The sequence below is a fragment of the Podarcis vaucheri genome, assembly GCF_965113315.1.
Source record: "Podarcis vaucheri genome assembly, chromosome: 7".
Taxonomy (NCBI): Eukaryota; Metazoa; Chordata; class Lepidosauria; order Squamata; family Lacertidae; genus Podarcis; species Podarcis vaucheri.
Window position 1 is genome coordinate 52,004,632 of NC_138765.1, and position 18,918 is coordinate 52,023,549.

At 49.7% G+C, this 18,918-nt stretch overlaps 1 protein-coding gene across 2 annotated transcripts; it reads right to left on the reverse strand.

The window, feature by feature from the left end:
* Window positions 1-44: 44 nt before the first annotated feature.
* Window positions 45-17,945, reverse strand: LOC309538066 (mitochondrial inner membrane m-AAA protease component AFG3L1-like). Of its 2 annotated transcripts, XM_082233314.1 has the most exons (17): window positions 17,797-17,945; window positions 16,851-16,917; window positions 16,325-16,384; window positions 15,830-15,945; window positions 15,534-15,683; window positions 15,059-15,127; window positions 14,543-14,667; window positions 14,176-14,446; window positions 13,714-13,851; window positions 13,183-13,336; window positions 12,391-12,498; window positions 9,440-9,565; window positions 8,257-8,367; window positions 6,454-6,569; window positions 4,784-4,984; window positions 3,630-3,824; window positions 45-2,939 (listed from the first exon to the last, which is right to left on the reverse strand). In XM_082233314.1, the coding sequence occupies exons 1-17, from the start codon at window positions 17,926-17,928 to the stop codon at window positions 2,733-2,735; spliced, it is 2,346 nt and encodes a 781-aa protein (XP_082089440.1). In that variant the 5' UTR covers window positions 17,929-17,945; the 3' UTR covers window positions 45-2,732. The 2 variants fall into 2 exon arrangements, with proteins under 2 accessions (XP_082089440.1, XP_082089441.1); XM_082233315.1 differs by lacking the exon at window positions 4,784-4,984.
* Window positions 17,946-18,918: the final 973 nt, after the last annotated feature.

Here is an 18,918-nt window from a genome sequence, read left to right on the forward strand (position 1 = left end):
GTTTTGCTTTGTTCTTATGAAGCAAGGAAACAAACAAACCCACATGCAGAAGAAAACAGGCTGTTTATCAAATAAATACGCTTGCATTCCCAAGTCCAATAGATTCCTTCCCTAGTCCTTGCATGGAAGGAAAGGCTGCTGAAGTCAGAATCCACAGCACAATGGAAGTGAGGTGGGGGTGGGGTGCTGTAAGTTTCCAGCCAGCAGCTGCAGAGCCCACAAAATCTGCTTTTTGCAAACTGTGTTTTCTTGCTCCCTACCGATAACACTGAGACTCAACTGGGGATGACTTGTGCCCAACCTGATTTGTTCCCCCTCATCAGTGGCTTTGTCACAACCTGCTAATCCTACACACCTCCTTCAGCCTCCATATACCTCCCATTTTACCTGAGATATATATTCAGTAGTGCCCACACTGACACATCACACCACTGCTATCTGTAATGTTCTTGGTACTTTATCTATTGCTCCTTGTTGCCCTCCCTGCAGATCTGCTTACCAAAGTTTGCACATCTGCCTTTGTTTACAAAAGATACAGGTTTTCCTCTTCTTTAGAAACCTGGTTGTCTTTCGGGGGCTTGAGTGTTTCATTTTTAAATTAGGTTACGCTTGCACACACTTCAGCAGCACACTGTCTCTCCTTCTATACAGGGCTAAATTTATGGGATGTGCGCAAAAAGCTGAAGAGGAGAGAAGGGGAAAACCTACTGAAGTGAGTGCAAACCAAGAGGCCTCTCAGAGGTGCCCACAATCCATATGACCTCTGCTCAAGGCCCTGGAGAGTTGCAACAGTCAGGGCAGGCTGGCCTTCCCCAACCTGGTCCTCTTCAGATGCTCTGAGCTGTTTTATTTATAAGATTTGTGGCCCGCTGGTTCAACCCTAAGGTCCCAGGTCAGGTTTTAACAACAGAAAAGACTATAAAAACAGACAAAACCATTACAATTACTACAGCTCCCATCAGCCCGTTCTGAAACATCTGGAGGACCCCTGGTGGGAAAGGCTGGGGAATGCAGCATTACTGGGCAAGAAGGACACATAAGTCTGACCTATACCTATATGGTAGATGTGGGGCACCTTTCATGTGAAAATGCGACTCCCTGCAAAGGTTCTCAAGGACAGGGAAAGAAAAAAGCAACTCATCATGCAGAAGACGGCTCCTATGCTGGACTCCTGGAAGAAGGTGGTGCCCAAACTTATTTTGGTCTTTGATTGTAGCAAATATGACTTTCAGTAAAGCCAGCAGTTTTGCTGAGCTAGTCAGCGTTGTTTCTGCTGAGTCACTTTTTCAGAAGCCGGTCGGTCAAATGCTTTGGAATGACCAGCATTCAAGTGAGTAAACAGCAGAAGCAGCTAGCAGTGGGGGTGGAGTGGAGACGGAAGAGCAAGGCTGACACACAGGTTTTACATGGGAGGCTTTGCCAACGTGGGGCAGGGGGTTCTGGATGACTTCTGCCCAGTGGGCAATACATGGGCAAATGCCAGGTTGATTTGGCATCTGGCGGAAGGCTGGATGAAGTGGTTCCAAAGGCAGCGGCTACAATAGAGTTGGCACAACACACCCACATCAAAACCCTCACAGGTACAAATTCTAAGCTTTTTGGCAAATGAGCACAAGGTGCCAAGAAAGGAGTGCTGGAAGTGGTGGTGGGGTGTGTTGGGCTGCATATCCTCCTGCCTTGACTGCTCCAACACTGATCTAGGAGATAGAGCCCCGAAGCCACTAAGATGTCTTGCATGGAAGTCCACTGGTTGCCCACCATAGGTGACATTTCCAAGGCAAAAGCAGCAGGAAGTAAAGGGCCCAAAGGTGCCCTGAGCTGCTCCTTTGCAGGGACTCAGGTGAGACTGAAGTATAAACTGCCTAAACCACCAGGAGGGAGTTCCTGCACTGCTGCCCTCAAGACAAAGCCTCCTCTGTAGGGAAGGCATTTGGTGGTGAGAAATAACAGGCACTGTGTAAAGGAGGTTGCTCTGCAGGCAATGGGAAAGCAGCTGATGTTGCACACAGGACAGCCATGGTCTGGAGTGGCCCTTTTGGATTTTCTTGGGGCTCCTGCCCCCAGAATCCTCTGGGGCCCCTTATGCCAACAGAACTAGAAGCTAAGGATTCAAGTAGCACCATTTAAACTAGCACCATGTTCCTATTCAGACCTATTCACTTCCACCCTTAGATAAGTCCACAGGGTTCTCAAGATTCACAGAAATTCTTCTGCATGGCCTTCTGCTGTTCACTCTTGCCCATTTGCAAGGCAGGCTGGCAGGGGAGGGGAAGGGAAGGGAAAGCAGGGGGGAAGCTGGAGTGAAGGCACTGAGCATAATAAGGCAGCCCTTGGTCCCTTGAGAAGAGCGGTCTCCTGGAAAGCTCTTACCTTCCCAGACTGCTGGGTCTGTGTGTGTCAGATGGTCGATGAGTTTACTGGAGGCACAGAGGCTGTTTGTGATCAGCTCAGGAGAGGGCACCTGCTTTTCTCTGCTCCAAGCAACCATCCCAGTTCATGTCCTTCGTTGGAGGGGGAGAACTGAAGAAGGTTGCTTGCTGCAGACAGTGGTCCTTGAACATTGTTGCTGGTCCTTTGGTGGAAGGGGAGCCTGACAGTGTTCCATGATTCCATAGCAAAGTGAGGCTCAGCTGGTCTCTCGGCAATGCTGCCCCCAGCCAAAGAAACAGGCCTTGGTGCTTCACCAATGGACAATGTGCCATGCGTTTCTTTTCAGGCTGGCCCCGCTTTCCCTAAGAGGCCTTCTCCTGGGCTCTCTCCTCCTCCTGCTCGAGATTCCAGTTCTTCAAGCCCTTGGGGAGGGAGGTGTCTTCTTCCAAGCTCCCGGTCCCCTCAACAAACTCCTCGTAGGTGGATTTCTCTGCAAAGGGCCTGGGCCCCAACAGCTCCACCATGTCTGCCTTCTCCAGGACTTCCTTCTCTAGGAGACGCTTTCCTACCTGCAAGAGTCAAAATAAAAAGTAAACAGGTCACTGGACTCCTCTGGAGCTACCAGCCATGTGACCAACAACACCGCCCCTGATGTAGGCATTGTGGGAAATTAAGATGGTACAGCTACCTGGAGTGCCATGGCAGAATTTTTTATGAGGAGCAACGTGTCAGTGTTAAGCCCTGCTGGGCACTGGGAGCCCTGCAGGTGCCCAAGGAGGCTGGGTGCTAATGCCAGCCCTGATCCAGATCAGCGACTTCTGCTATTTGTCTTAGGACAACTAAGTTTTAGTCATGAGCAGACCCACCAAAACTAATGGCCCTAACATAGTCATGTTCATTAATTCCAATGGGTCTATTCTGTGCAGAACTTAGCTGAATATCACCCAATGAATATATGGCTATGGAGATCAAGCAACACTATAGAAGCCCATTAAGAAACATAATGCAAATTAAGGAGAGAAGCTACAACTCCCACTGTGCATTCCTTCCTGCAGCAAAATTAAACTGTTCCCCTCAAGAGTAGTTTCCATGTCCTTCATTGCTTCTAATGGTCCCTGCTGTGCTGCCTCCATTTAACCTGCAAATGTGTCCCATTTCAGCGTCTTTGAAATAGGGGTGGCACGTGGGCTGTGGGCAGCAAGCAGACCCAATTTGAAGTGCAGGACAAGTCAGCAGGGAGCTTCTGCCTGGCTCCGTACCTTCTCCACGTGGCCACGGCACTGAGTCAGCAGCTCCAGGGTCTTCTCATAGGCCGTGTTGATCAAGGCACGCACCTCTTCGTCAATCAGCTCAGCGGTGGCTTCGCTGTAAGGCTTCTCGGGCATCAGATCACCCTGCCGCGGCAGGTCAAAGGAGACCTGACCCAGCTTGTCACTCATGCCAAACTGCACCACCTGGAAAGAGAGCAACACTCCTGAGCCAGCAGCAGGACCGGGGGCAGCGGGGGCGGGGAGTGGCAGAGACAATGGGGTGCCGGGTTATTTCTCTTGCCCCAGGGCCTCCATCTTGAGCTGCCCCAATTTCCCAAGAGTTTCACATTCCCAGGTCTTGGGAGACAGAAGCTTGCTTTCTGCAAAATTAGACGTTAGAAAGGTCCAGAGTGAAGCAGAGCCCAGACAAGGCAGCTGGCACCAGCCTGGGTGCATGCAAAGCTGTGAACGCAGAGTCAGACAATTATCCCTGGATCCTACAATTTGGTGGGGAAAGGCAGGGCACAAATTTAGCAAGTGATAAACCTCCCCCCTGCTCTGACCAGAAGACTGACTCTCCGACATTTCTTTCCCTCTCATTCTTTCCTTCCACTCTCAAGTCTGCCCTTGAGAGGATTAGAGAGATTCCTGGAGGATAAAAATACGGCTACCAGCCAAGATGGCTATGTTCCACTTCGACTATTGGAGGAAGTATTCCTCTGAATACCTGTTGCTAGGAATCATAAGTAGAGTAAGTGCTATTGCACTCAGGTCCTCCTTGCAGAGTTCACAGAGGCATCTGGTTGGCCACTGCAAGAACAAAATGCTAGACCAGGTGGGTCTCCGCTGGCTCCTTCAGCAGGACTCTTTTTAAGTCGCATGTGGATGTGTGTGTGTGTGTGCACGTGCATAGAGCTCTTCCTTGCACACCTGTATAACTGATGTGGGGAGCAGGTAAGCGGTTCCTGTGCCTTTGCAAAAGAACTAACCTCTGTTTCTGAAGTAAGAAGTCAACACTTTGAATGAGCTTTCCACTTATCAACTACCCTTGGCTTCTAAACAGGGCATCTCTAACAAAGCTGCTGCATCAGACAAAGGGCTCTCATTACGTCCTCATACCCAGGGCACCCAGCAGCACAGGGCATGTCTTGATGGGGCATTACCTGGGCATAGGCGCTCTGCGTCACCTTCCGGAGGTCATCCTGGGCACCGGTTGTGATGCGGCCAAAGAAGAGCTGCTCAGCAACGCGGCCCCCCAGCATCATGCACATGCGGTCGAAGAGCTGCTCCCGGGTGTAGAGAAACTGCTCCTGGGGCAGGTACTGTGCATAGCCCAGGCCCTTGCCCCGGGGGATGATGGAGACCTGCCAGGAACATGCAGAGCCAAGGTCAGCAAGGCAGAGCCCAGTCCAGCTTCGAGTCAACAGGAAAGTGGAGCAGCAGGGAGCGGAAGACACTCACTCACCTCCCCACAACCCATGCAGAGTCAGTTAGACATTTACTGCATCACCCAAAGGTTGCTGCAGTTCCCTTGAAGGGCAAAGATTTACATGCAGGGGGAAAAAATTGTATTGAAGGGACCTAAATTACATAGAGTGATTTCCAAAACAAGGAACGCCAATTGCTCTCATCAGCTGTCATCTGCAAGTACAGCAGTCTGTTACACACACAACTATTTCTGGAAGTAGAGAGCAATTCGCCCCTGCTGGGAATGGCAAAGGGAGGGTCTGACTCAGCTGGGCACTTCGGGCGGGGGGGGGGGGAGATCTCTGTTTTGAGTCCAACCCAGCTGTAATAAGTTGCTTTATACTGAGTCAGACTATGGGTCCATCTAGCTCAGTATTGCCTACACTAACAGGCAGCCCTTTCCCTGTATGCCCCCTTGCTGCTATCCTGCTCCAAATCAGCATTGCCATATAGGGGGATTTTTCTACACCATCCTTCCTTCCTTTGCCTCTGGACTCGGCCCCTGATCCAGCGACAATGCAAGTGAAGTCAAGGACCTATCCTGCATTAGATTGCTCCTAGCTTAACAGGAGCATCCTGGGGTGCTATCCTGCAAGGAACACCCAGATCCTGTTTCCTCATTCAGTTCAGATCTGCCAGGAGGCAATTAGCACCTGGAGCCGGAACTAGGGAGGCTCAAGGGGACGGCAGACCCTCCAGGTTAGCGGGATGAGGCCATGAAGCAGTGACCTCAACATCAGCCACAACTGACCCTGGTCTCCTGGAAGCACCTCTGTGCCCAGCAGCCCATCTCACTACCACCTGAGGAAGTCACACTGCCACTCTCTTGGTCAGAGGACTCCTGCCAGAAGCCCCCGTCTCTCCTATTCCATTGGAGCCTACAGGCAAGGCCCCTTTAAGGAACGGAGGCTGCTCCCAGCAGAGGCATAGCTAGCCACCTGGACTGTGCTGAAGCCCTGCTCAGGCCTCCGACCGGGACGGTTTGCAGCTGAAGCAATAATGTAGCTTGCTTGTATGAATCTCTAGCTTGTATGAATCTCCCAGTGCTACTTGGGACTTTACCTTTCCAGGTGCTGGACTTTGCCTTGTTTTTTTACTTAACCAAAAAGCGGACTTCACCTAAATTTGCTTGGCTTGCTGGAACCTGAACTCTTGCCTGGAACCTCATTCTGGGGCTGGAACCTCATCTGACTGAGACCACCACCTGGGACAGAACAACCCTGTTGAGCCTTCTGAACCAAATGGGGACCTTCACTGAGCTACCTGGCCCTTCGGGAAAAGAACTGGAGCTCAGCTGGCTTTACCCGCTCCACAACCTGCTTTGTGTTTATATTAGGAGAGCTTCCACTGGCTGGGGGAGATGCACCTTGAGCAAAGGGTCAGCATGCTTTAAGAACCAGCCCACCACAGCGTGCCCAGCTTCATGGTAAGCCACTACGGTCTTCTCATTTGGCTGCAGGACCTGGGTCTTCTTCTCAAGCCCTGGAGAAAGAGGGAAGAAGGGGGGTGGGGGAGAAGAAGGAAAGTGCAGTGTTTGTCAAAAGCAACAAGAAAGCTCTTCACTCACCACACACTCCCAGCAGATACCAACCCACTGGAGAATCCACACAAAACCTGCTGTTCATGATGGAAAATACGAGAGCTCTAATTGCAAGCTGTTAATGCTAAATTCTTGCCTCCACAGAGAAGATCAAAGACTCGCTTCTTTAACTCTGCTATAGGAACATTCTGCAACCAGAAGCTGTAAGGCAATATGGTCAGCTGGTTCACCCACAAGAGGCAGAGCAATGCTCCAACTGCAGCACAGAAGCCGCTAAGCCTCTGCTTCCCTTAGGGAAGCTTTCTCCCTGTCCTGCTTCTCAGTTTCCTTTCACTAACAGTTTCCACAGCAAAGTATCTGCAACTGCAGAGGACTGCTCAAGGCCGGGTCCCTCTGGGGACCACTTCTCTTTGGGTTGTTAAAATTACTGGGGAACTGCAAATGCTTCTTCTCCACCCACACAAAACTCAGCAGGGCTCTGCTCTGCTCAGCTCTGCTCTTCTCAGGAGCAAAAGGCAGTAGCTGAGGCTCTTGTTGCAGAGGCACACAAACCCAAGAACAGGGGTCGGCAAACTAAGGTCCGCAGGCCGGATCAGGCCCAATTGCCTTCAGGATCCAGCCCATGGACTGTCCATGGATCGGCGTGGGGATTCTGTTCATTCGGGCTGCGCCATTTCCCCACGTGCCATTACATTCCCCCCTCCTCCCTCACACATGCCGCAGCAGCACCTCCTCCCTCCCTTCTCCTGGCTTCTCCCTGCCCTGCCTAGAGGAGGAAGGGGGCTGGGCTGAGCTGGCTGAGCACCATTTTAAGCAGCCCATCTCTGGAGCTAGCCCTTTTGCGCCACTCATCTTCCCTCCAATGCCACTGCCTGGTGCTCCTGTGGGCCAGAGAGCGAAGCAGACAAGCTCGCTCTGCCTATCCACAAGAAGAAGCAGCAGCGGAGGCGGCAGTGGCAGCAGGTAAGTGCAGCAGCTGGGGCTGGGGCGGACTACTTGCCCCCCTCGCCTCTTCTTCCAGCTCCGCCCCCCCCCCCCCCAGTGCTGCTTCTCTGGCCTGCCACAAGGTCTGAGGGACAGTGGACCGGCCCACGTCTAAAAAAATTTGCTGACCCCTGCCCAAGAAGAATGTTTGGAAATCACTTCTGCAAGATATGATGACAGTCGCCAGCTGAGATGACATCAAGAGGGGGATAGGCAAGTACTTGGAGGTCTAGTGATGGCCATAGGTCACTGGGAAGCTAGGTCAGGCCAAAGGGGCATCTAATTCATCACCCCATTCCCCACAGTGACCAGACAGGTCTGGGAAGCCTAAAAAGCAATGTGTGAAAGGCCTGGGAAGAACAGAAGAGGCCACGTTCAGTGGCATATCCACCAGTAAATCAGCAGGAAGCTGCCAGTGCAATCGCACCCTGACTTGCCCCATTGAAACTGGCAAGATTTGCTTGGAAATAAATGCTCAGGATCTGACAGCCTGCCAAGACATCTCCTTATCAGGCCACAAGCCCAACTAAACCAGCATCCTGCTTCCCACGGCGGCAGAAGTCTACAGGAACAGCTTTCCCTGTGCTCCTGTTCCCCAGCAACTGGTACTCAGAGCTGGCATGGTGAGCAGTCAGGGACCCTCACCCCCAATGACTCTCTCAATGGCCTGTTCAAAGTGCTTCTCGTTCACAGTGGGACTGGCGTGTCGTGCAGCAATGAGGGCAGCCTCATTGCAAACGTTGGAGATATCGGCACCTGGAAAAAGAGACAGAGAAAGAGAGAGAGAGAGAGAGAGAGAGAGAGAGAGAGAGAGAGATATGTTAGTGCAACAGCTAAAGGAAAAGGGAACTTGGCGTCTTCAGCAACCTTCTGTTTGGCAGAGCTTTAAGAAGGTCTTTTGAAATTTATTCCAAGGAAGAGATAGTCCAGATCAGCCTGAAAGCTCCTTCAAGCACCTTCAGAGCTGGCAAAACATTTATTTATTATTATTCTATTTCCTATATTTAAACACCTTTTCCTTCAAGAAGCTCAAGGGGGTGTTTATGGCTTTCCCCTTCCCACTATGGTCTCACAAGAACCTTGTGAGGGGTGAGGTGGGGGCTGGCCCAATGTCGTCCAGTAAGATTCCTGGCTGAGTGGGGGATACGAACCCTGGTCTCCCAGGTTCTAGTCTGACACTCGATAACAATTATACCACACTGGCTCTCATGAGAACAAATCATGAAAAGCAGGGGGAAGGAACAACTCTTTCCTTGGCATTCCTAATCCAGTGTGGCAGGGCAATGCCCTTTTCTGTTTTAACTCAAGGAGGGGTAGGGGTGTCCATATCCCTGTGCCTTTTTCTTTCTCACTGAAGCTTGTTGCCGCAGACTCTGCAAGCTCTTTCCCAAAGCAGATGTGCTCCTCCACAGCTGCCAGAGACTGTTCTGTGGGGAAGGACCATTCACCTCAGGCTACCCAGTTCCACTTAGACCCCAGGCCAAGCAGCAGGGTGGGGCAGGAAGGCTCCTCTGACAAGATGGCAGAGGCCCACAAAGTAACAAATAGCACCTGACTGTGTCAGAACTGGGGCTCCTGCTCCTGCCTTTCTGTTGCAACCTCTGCTTCCAAAGAAACAACACAGCCAAATGAGTCAAACAAGGAAGTCATGCCAAGCCCCACAACAGCCTCTGCCATGTGCTGGGCTTATGGGAGTTGTAGTCCGAAACATCCGGAGGGCGCCAGGTTGGGGTAGCCTGCCCTACAGGTTCCCGCTCAGGTGCCCCCTCTGACCAATAGCGCTCCTGCTCTCCCCCGTCCACATGCTGGCATTCTGCCCACATCTCACCTGTGAATCCTGGGGTCCGGGCTGCCATCTTCCGAGCCAGAGTATCTCTGCTGATATCTGCATCCAGTTTGAGAGGCCGGAGGTGGACTTTGAAGATGGATGCTCTGCCTTTGATGTCCGGTGGACCTGGTTGGGGAAAGAGAGTTAAAGACGCAGTCCTCAGAAATGAGGAGTTAAAAGAGGCTGGTCATGCTCCATAATAATTATTTAGTAATAATAATAATAATAATAATAATAAGAAGAAGAAGAAGAAGAAGAATGATGATGATGATGTATTATTTATACCCCGCCCATCTGGCTGGGCTTCCCCAGCCACTCTGGGAGGCTTCCAAAAGGCTATTAAAATACTATGATACATCAAACATTAAAAGCCTCCCTAAACAGGGCTGCCTTCAGATGTCTTCTGAAAGTCTGGTAGTTGTTGTTCTCCTTGACATCTGGTGGGAGGGCGTTCCACAGGGAGGGCGCCACCACCGAAAAGGCCCTCTGCCTGGTTCCCTGTAACTTGGCTTCTCGCAGTGAGGGAACCGCCAGAAGGCCCTCGGTGCTGGACCTCAGTGTCCGGGTAGAACGATGGGGGTGGAGACGCTCCTTCAGGTATACTGGACCGAGGGCAAAATAAATTTATATGCCGGCCATCTGAATGGGTTGCCCCAGCTACTCTGGGCAGCTCCCAACAAAACATTAAAAACACAATAAAACATCAACCATTAAAAACTTTCCTGAACAGGGGTGCCTTCAGATGTCTTCTAAAAGTCAAATAATTTTTAGGACTTCCGGGTTGGCGCCATCGCCGAATGGCGGACTCCCTCCGAGCTCCGGAGGGAGTCTGCTCGGCAGGGGCTGGGTCCTACCGCGCCGGCGACGCGGGGACCCTTAGAAACCACGGGAACGGATCCCGTGGACATGGTGACTCGGCTGGCACCGTTATCGCTCTCCCGGCTTGTGAAAGAGCCTTTTTAAAGGCTACGGATCGGGCGCCGGGGAGTAGCGTGGTGCTTTGAGTCCTCCGCTTCCCCTGCCGGGCGCAGCCGCATGCCATTCGGCGGAGAGCGCTGGCTTCTTCCAAAGGAAATTCGGACAATTGATCAACAACCCGTGAGTAATTGGGCAACCGGGTTTAAAAGGAGGAAAAAAGAAATTTTTTTCCGGATTTGGCACGAGCGGGAGGGGATCCAAAAAAGGAAGTCAGTCCCCTCCCTGATTGTAAACATGCTAAAACAAGGACTGAGAAACCAAGATCTATTCAGAAGCTTATTGATGATAAAAATTACCAACTCCACGATGTGAATTATAAGAACTGTGCTGGAGGAGAGGAGTCGAGGGTGAGGAAAAAGCAACCCCCCCCCTGGGAACCGGGGCGATTCGGACAGCCTGGCGAAGAGAGATGGAGATTTTGACAGCTGTCAAAGGAGCTGTCAAAACTGGAAATTATAAAGAGGACTTTGCTACAAGTTCTTTGTTGGTTAATTTTGTTACAATTCGATATAAATATGGATATAAACTGTTGGGAAAAAGAAACAACAAATTGACTTTTGGATTAGAGGATACAAAGTTATTGTAATCCCTCTAGAGGGGATTCGGGACATTACAAGTGTCGTATGTGGAAAACTACTCTGGGATGTGCAAAGGTCTTATCTCCTGGGAAAGCTGCAGAACTGAAATATTATTTTGTCTACAGAGGTGACTATAACACAATAGAATCTTCTATTGAAGCAAGAAAGGAACTGGACGTAAGTCTGTGTCCCTGAATAACAAACCTCTGTAGAGACGTTAAATTTTGGAACAAGAATGTTTTGACAGCTGAACAAGACAGAAACCTGAGAAACCAAGAAATAAAAGAGTAGATGACTGAATACGACACGGAAAGAATAATGGGAGGAGCAACAAAAGATTAAAGAAAATTAAAGGCCTCTATTAGATTGGATTTTCGAAGTTAAACATCATTAAGACAACCAAATCCGAAGAAAACAGCATGATGGACTGAGATAAATTTGGCTGTGGACTTAAGATCTCCAGGCCGACAACATACAGACAAATGGACATGGGGAATCAAAACCGGGGAAGGGAGGGGGAACATTAGAATCCAAAGGCTTTGTAACCAACTTTTTGAATTTCTCTATACTTTCTATCTTATATTCTTTATAACTTTGATATTTTACGTTTCTGTTTTTTCTTTTTTTTAGAAAGGGGGAACTCGTGGAAGGAATGAGAGCGGATCTTGGGGAAAATTTTGTTCTATTATAAGACGAGGAGTGATGCTAAGATGGTGTAAATTTAAATTGGTTTATGAGTATAATATATTAGGTTTAATTGGGGATGAGAACTTGTGGAATCAACTTAGATAAAGGGGAATACAATCGGGAGGGGAAGGAGGAAGTCCCAGAAAGAAGGTTATGAAAAGAAGGGTCTAAATTAGTTTCTCTTTTTCTTTCTTTCCTTTATCTTTCTTATTTTCCTATTCTGTTATTATTGGAAATTTTAATAAATATGATTATAAAAAAATAAATAAAAGTCAAATAATTTTAATCTGTTTGAAATTTCCCAATTCTTGAGAGATCGCCGCTTTAATATCCCAGGAAACCTCTCCTGACTCAAAAATATCTCATAACGATCAGAATGAGAGAGAAAAGCAAGGGGCAGAAAGAAATCCCCTCTGCTCCTTGGAGCCTCTTCCAAGCAGGTCACGTCAGGTCAGGAAAAGTCAAGGCAAGTCTCTCTGAAGCTCATCAAGACTCTGGGTACCTCCCAGTAGGTCCTGCTGATTGAGCAACAGGAGGATGTTGTTTCATTGAAGAGCTGGGGCTATCTAAGGCAGTGATAGGCAACCCTTTTCAAACCATGGGTTACATTCCCTTCTGAGCAACCTTCCAGGGGCAACCTTCCAGTAGCAGGCAGGGAGACAGGCAAAAGCAGTGAGCACAACTAAGACTAGACATGGCATCTGTTACCAATATAAATCTGCCGATCAAAGCGTCCAGGTCTCGTCAGCGCCGGGTCCAAGACATCGGGTCGGTTTGTGCCTGCAAGCACTACGACGTTTGTGCTGCTGTTGAACCCTGCACAGGAAATGAGAGGAGATCAGCTCCCGGGGGGGGGATGCCTCTTGCAATTTTGTGCACAGAACACATTCCCCAAACATCTTCCAAGCCTTCTAGTGGAGGGGAGGGGAGCTAACATATTCGGATTGAAATACAGTGCTTTGCAACAAAATTCAGAATGTAACCTTCTGTAGTTATGAAACTAGGTCACTAGTTAAGCCCACCTTCAGAATGGTTTAAAAGTAAACTAAAAAGATCCAGTTTAGAACCCAATTTAATGCCCCTTCCATTCTGCTAACACAAACTCTCCCTTATCCCCAACCATTGGACACGTTAAAGCAGCCTTGTCCCAGGGCTGGTACCCTCCAGGTGGTCTCATCACCACTAACCACTGGATGGGGAAGGTGTGTGTTCAGAGTCCAGCCACATTTGGTTGGGGCACCAAGTTGAGGGGAGGGCTGTGTATGAGGGGTGCTCTCACTTGATCTTAAAGATGGTGATGGGGCAAAAGGAGCAGGGGGCACAGCTGGGAACAGCCAAGCTATCCCAGGCAGGAACCATATTAAAGGTCTGGAAACATTAACACAGAAGCCTCTGTTAATGCTAAGGAACAGGGGCAAGAACTTCAGATTGCTTGTTTCTCCAGGGAGACAAGAGCATGCCAGCTCCTTCCCTCCTCAAGATGCCTCTGCTCCATCTCACCATCCATCTCTACCAGCAGCTGGTTGAGTGTGTTCTCCTGCTCGCTCTGGCCCCCAAAGTTCCCGTGGCCCCGCTTCCTCCCGACTGCATCAATCTCATCAATGAAGAGGATGCAAGGGGCATTCTTCCGTGCCAAGGCAAACATATCCCGAACCTGAAACAAAGAGGTTTCCCCACAGAGTTGAGCCACCCACTGGGAAGAAAGCTGTCTGGTTTGGTGAGCAGCTGGGGCAGGGTGCTGATGATGGGACTCAAGGTGAAAGATTCCCGCCCCTTTTGGAGGAGAAAGGGCAGGCTCAGCTGAGCATCTGAGGGAGATATGCAAGCAGGTGCAAGGAACAAGAGACTCCCCTGCTCAGGCACCTGCCCAAACACTGAGCATCTGTTTGGAGCATCAAATGGGCAAAGCCTCCTAGACTCCTTTCTATTATCTCCCAGAAGGTATAGTTACAAGGTGAGTTCCTGATTTTGGATAACCACCCTTTCTGTTTAAGAAGCTTGCCAATGCAGAACGTTTTGCGAGAATCTCACCCTTGCAGGCCCAACTCCGACAAACATTTCCAGGAACTCAGAGCCGTTCACAGTGATGAAAGGGACGTTGGCTTCTCCTGCAGTAGCTTTGGCCAAGAGGGTTTTGCCTGTGCCCGGGGGCCCCGTGAGCATCGCTCCCTGGAAGAGAGAAGAGGCTGGCCAACACGAGGGAAGGTGGGGCAGCAATACGGCCCAATGACAAGCAGTCCCTCCCTTAACTGGTCAGCTAACCCACATCAGCAGCACCTCAAAGCCTGGAATGGCACAACATTGCTGGGGCTCAGAGGTCCCTCGTTTCAGGAAGATTCACTTACAACCCTCCAAGCTGACACTATTCTGATGGGCTTCATTTATGGTGGTCTTGGACAGCCAACTGCTGCCTTCACCTCTCCTCCAAAGGCACTGGCCATTTGGACTTGTCTGTGTAACCTGATGAATTGGCTACAAATCAAAAGTGGGCACCTTTGGAATCTTGGCCCCGAGATCTTGGTACTGCTTCGGATTCTTCAGGAAATTCACAAACTCCATGATCTCCAGCTTGGCCTCTTCGCAGCCGGCCACATCCTTGAACTGCACTTCAATGTTGTCCTTCAGGACTTTTGCTGTCGTCTCTGCAACACTGAAGATCCCACCTCCTCGCCCTCCTCGCCCACTTCCCATTGGTCCACGTCTCAGAGTGAACAGCAGGAAGCCCAACAGCAGAAGGCTAGGCACCATGCTCAGGAGAAAGGAGCTGAAAGAGGAGAAGGTCAGAAGGCCCATGAGCTACAGCAGGTGGCACCTGGGCAGTTTTAGCACAGCTGCTTCTGTTCTGGGGCATGTCACTCACCCATCACTCTCGGTGCTGTAGACCACAGACACTTGTTGGGCGCTGCTGATCCCCAGCTCCAGCTGAGCAGCCTCTAGGTTTCGTTCAAAGGTATCCACACTGCCAATATTGAACCAGATGTGCTTCTGTGGCAACCAAGGACAGGTGTTGATTTTTCACGCCCCCTGGCATATACAGAGCCTTCTCTTGTTTCAGGTGTGAAAGGGACCTCTATGGACCCAACCCCCTTGCCACCAGACTGCTGTGCCTTACACACACACAGCTTTTCTTCCAAAGGTCTAACTGTGTCAGCAGTGGCGTAGCGTGGGTTGTCAGCATCCGGGGCAAGGCAAGTAATTTGCGCCCCCTAACCCGTGGATTTGCGCCCCCTAACCCTAACCCCCAGATGTTGCGCCCGGTGCGGCCGGCCCCCCCTGCACCCCCCACGCTACGCCACTGTGTGTCAGACTAGAGCAGTGATTGTGGGCCTCCCCTGTCTTTCTCCACCTCATCCCTCTGTCCCCTGGAATTATTTACCTCTGAGGTGGCGCCAGGGATTGGGAACACCCGGACAAACTGCTTGTTCACCACTTCCAGTCGATCCACCTTAAGAGGAAGGAAGGAAGAAAGGAAGGAAGGAAGGAAGGAAGGAAGGAAGGAAGGAAGGAAGGAAGGAAGGAAGGAAGGAGAGGTCACATCTACACCATATATTGGGGCGGGGGGGGGGGAGAGCTGTGACTGTTAAAGTGGTATAAGAGTGCTTTAAATCTATGGTGTGGATAGGGCCAGAAAGAGTGAGAGTGAATCTTTCTGGGTGGAGCTTCACTTGAGTACAAAATGGTATGTTGTGGCCACAGAGAACTCCTAGCAAAGGGCAATCACCCCCTATTCACTCTCCTGCTCCTAATGCATACTCCAGGTGCCTACACTTTACTGCTAGAATAGAATAGAATACATACATGAGCTGCCCTCCACCCCCAGCAAGAGGATGGCCTGCCGCATATTGCCTCACCATTCCTTTAGCCAGGTAGTAATGCACAAAGTGCTTCCAGCTGATTTCTCTGCCTGGATCTCGGTAGTAGAGGTAGAAGAATCCTGTGAGGATGCCAGCTCCCATGACAATCAGGTACCGGGAGTCCTTATTATCCCAAGGAAACTCTCCCTGGGGGCAAAAAGTAGGTAATCAATATGGCTGCTATCATCGTCTCATTTTTCTTTTCTGCTTTAGCCATTCCTGATTCCAGCAGCTTTAGGTGGCTAATAGGACATTTCAGTGACATAAATGCAACAGAGAAAATGGTCACATACCTTCTGCATGTGATTCCACCACCCCAAATCCTCATCTTTCCGTCCTCTCTTGCCTTCTCCACCACTGCTTCCCCAGGTATTTTTGGAAAGACTGGGATTTTTGGAGCCAACAGGCTCTAGGAAGAAGAGAAAAAATAGAAATGCTTATACGTTAGGCTTTAAAAGGCTTCTGGCTGCATTGTAGAGGGGGAGCAGAACAGGTTGGGGAGAGTTATGAGATATGGACCAGTTTTCGGAATGGGAGGCATTAAACAACTTTAGGGAAGTAAATGAGGGGGAAGAACATAGGAACAAAGGAAGCTGCCTTGTACTGAGTCAGACCAGTGAAGGTCCATCTCACTCAGGATTGTTTGCACCACTAGACAGCGGCACTCTGGTTTTGTGCAGAGAGTGTCTCCCACCCTACATGGAGAATAATGCCAGGAATCAAACCTGGGATTTTCTGCGTGAAGAGCAGATGCTCTATAACCGAGCCATGGAAAAGAAGGTGTTTACCTTTATTATCAGGGGCTGCCTCTGTTGGACCCTGTCTCTTTTCATCTTTCTTCTCAAAGCCTGCAGGACAAAAACAGATCTTACTGTTGACAGCTTCAGTCTTGTTCTTTCCAGCCTCTATATTACACGACAAGGTCCCCACCGCTGCCACAATGCTCTACTTCCCTAACGCTGAAATGACCAGAAGTGCCTCAACATCAACCTTCTATGCCCACACAATACACTTAAAGCTTGATAGGAGGCTGGTAGGTCAATAAGTATAAAGCTGCCTGAAGAAAAGCTTCAGCGATGACGGCTGAGGCTGTCTATCATGATTGACAGCAGGCTTCAAGGGCACCAACAAATGTTTTTGCCAGCCTTGCTGCCTGAGATTATTTTAAAGGGATGTACCAGAAATGGAAGTTGGGACCTACTATATGCAAATAACATGCTCTACAATTAAGCAGGAAAAAAATCTCAGGACATTCTTCTTCTCAACACAGCCACAAACAAGAAGCGCCAGCCCTTTTCTGCTGGAGTCACATACCTTCAGGCTTGGAGCACAGCCAGTGATGGAAGGACATGCCACATCCTGGATGGACTCTCTCACACCACTGAAAAGAGCAAAGGGCGGCATTGGTTTCCTGAGGGCCAGCAAGGGTCCCTCCCCCTTTCTTTTGAGCAAGGTCAAAGGTACAAATATGCAACACAGTGGCCAGAAAGGCCTCAAAACCAAGTATCTGCTCTGTATGCAGAATAGTTTGTGCACCAGGAGTTCTAAAACCAGAAGCTGAAAACTAGCATTATCCCAGGAAAAGAACTTAACACGGCCCATGGGAGGGTCAGTTTAATGCCCTTCTCTGCCAGTGTGCAGCCTAGGGTGAAGGTGAGAGTGGCTTGTGCTAGTCCTATAGGGAAGGCTTTGTGCTGTGATCCCCATAGTTCAGGGGCATTAAAGGATAATTATTCCCATGTCGAAGAAGGAAGACAGCTACGGTTGAGATAGGGGCATGTATTAACAGGCATAAGATATTCTCCTTGCTATGTGGCCTGCTATTGCTGAGCAGAGGGGAGCTCAGCAAGGGCGCGTGGTCCATACTTAAACATCGGCATATTGCGCACGCAGAAGCGCACGGCTAACCTCGGGATCCTGCGCGCTTAGAAATCAACCCTACTTCGCTGAGCAGCTTTACAGCAACCCTGCAGTGTAGCCCACTGACTGCTATCCAAAGCAGTTGCACACATCTCTAGCCAATCCGCAACTCTAATGTCACTATACAAATCACGCTTCTCCTCCTCTGCCAATCCAGAGCCCGGGTTAAATGACCACGCCCACTGAATATGGCCTATACCTGTCATGGAAGCGCTGGCGCGCGGCGATGACATAACCAGCGACCACCATTCCTATCTCAGACCATTCTGGGGAACAGAGGGAGGGCGCCGTTGTATTTACGACAGTGCAACACACAAAACAGCACCCGCCTTTTCCTCACCTGCCGGACCGGTACCAACTTCGCAAGTCCGCGGCTGTGGCCTCTCCACAAGGCGGCCAAAGGGGGCGATAAAACCGCCGCCGCCAGCCGATGAGCCATTATTGTCCTATCACTCAGGCTCCCTAAGCGCATGCGCTTTTTGTTTATCTTACGGGCTTGCACTGCGCAGGCGCTATAGTTCTCGTTTCTCACTACCGTATAGGAGGTATGTGAACCAACTTGTGTAACCAGGAAAACAGGCTGCAGCACCCTGATGTGGCGACATGTAGTTCCGGGATTGAATTTGGCCGCGTACTCCAGAAAATGTTGTCAGAGCCCAGCGGATGAAAGGCGAAATAATGGCTTTAGTACACGTGAAATGCAAATTACTTGAGGCATTTTACTGGGGTGAGGAGTACATCTCCCCACCCCAAACCTATTTATGCAGATGTGGATTCAGGTAGGTATCAGTGTTGGTCTGACGCAGTAGAAATATATGTAATTTTTTTTAAAAAAAATGTCCAGTAGCACCTTAGAGACCAACTAAGTTTGTTCTTGGTATGAGCTTTCGTGTGCATGCACACTTCTTCAGATACCTGAAGATCTGACATGGCAACCTTTCTAATTATGACTACTCAGTATTCAGGGAAATTTACTCTGCAGCTATGCAGAGGCAGATTTTTTTCATTAATTCAAATGGTCCAGGGCCAGCCTTGAAACAGAAAATATCCAAGGCATAACGAGCATTCCCTAACCATCAGCCCTTGCTCAGGAATCCCACTGCTTGGCTTCTCAGTCCAGTATGTCTTTCCATCTTCTTTTTCCTGTATCAACTGGAGATATAGCAGCACCCACATTTTACCCTCACAATGTCAGCCAGAGATGGTACAACCCCCAGAATATGAGGGAGGTTGTGTCAAGAATGCTATGAACTAGGAATCCAGTACATAGGACTTTCTCAGAGATATATAGAATTAAGATCTTCTGCCTCGTGTTACAAAAGCTCTCACTGTTCACAATTCAGTGTACTTTAATACTATAGAATCTGCTAGCACAAGATGGTAGCAATGGCCACCAACCAAGATGGCTTTGAAAGCAGATTAGACAAATTGATGGAGAATAAGGCTACCAGTGGCTACCAAC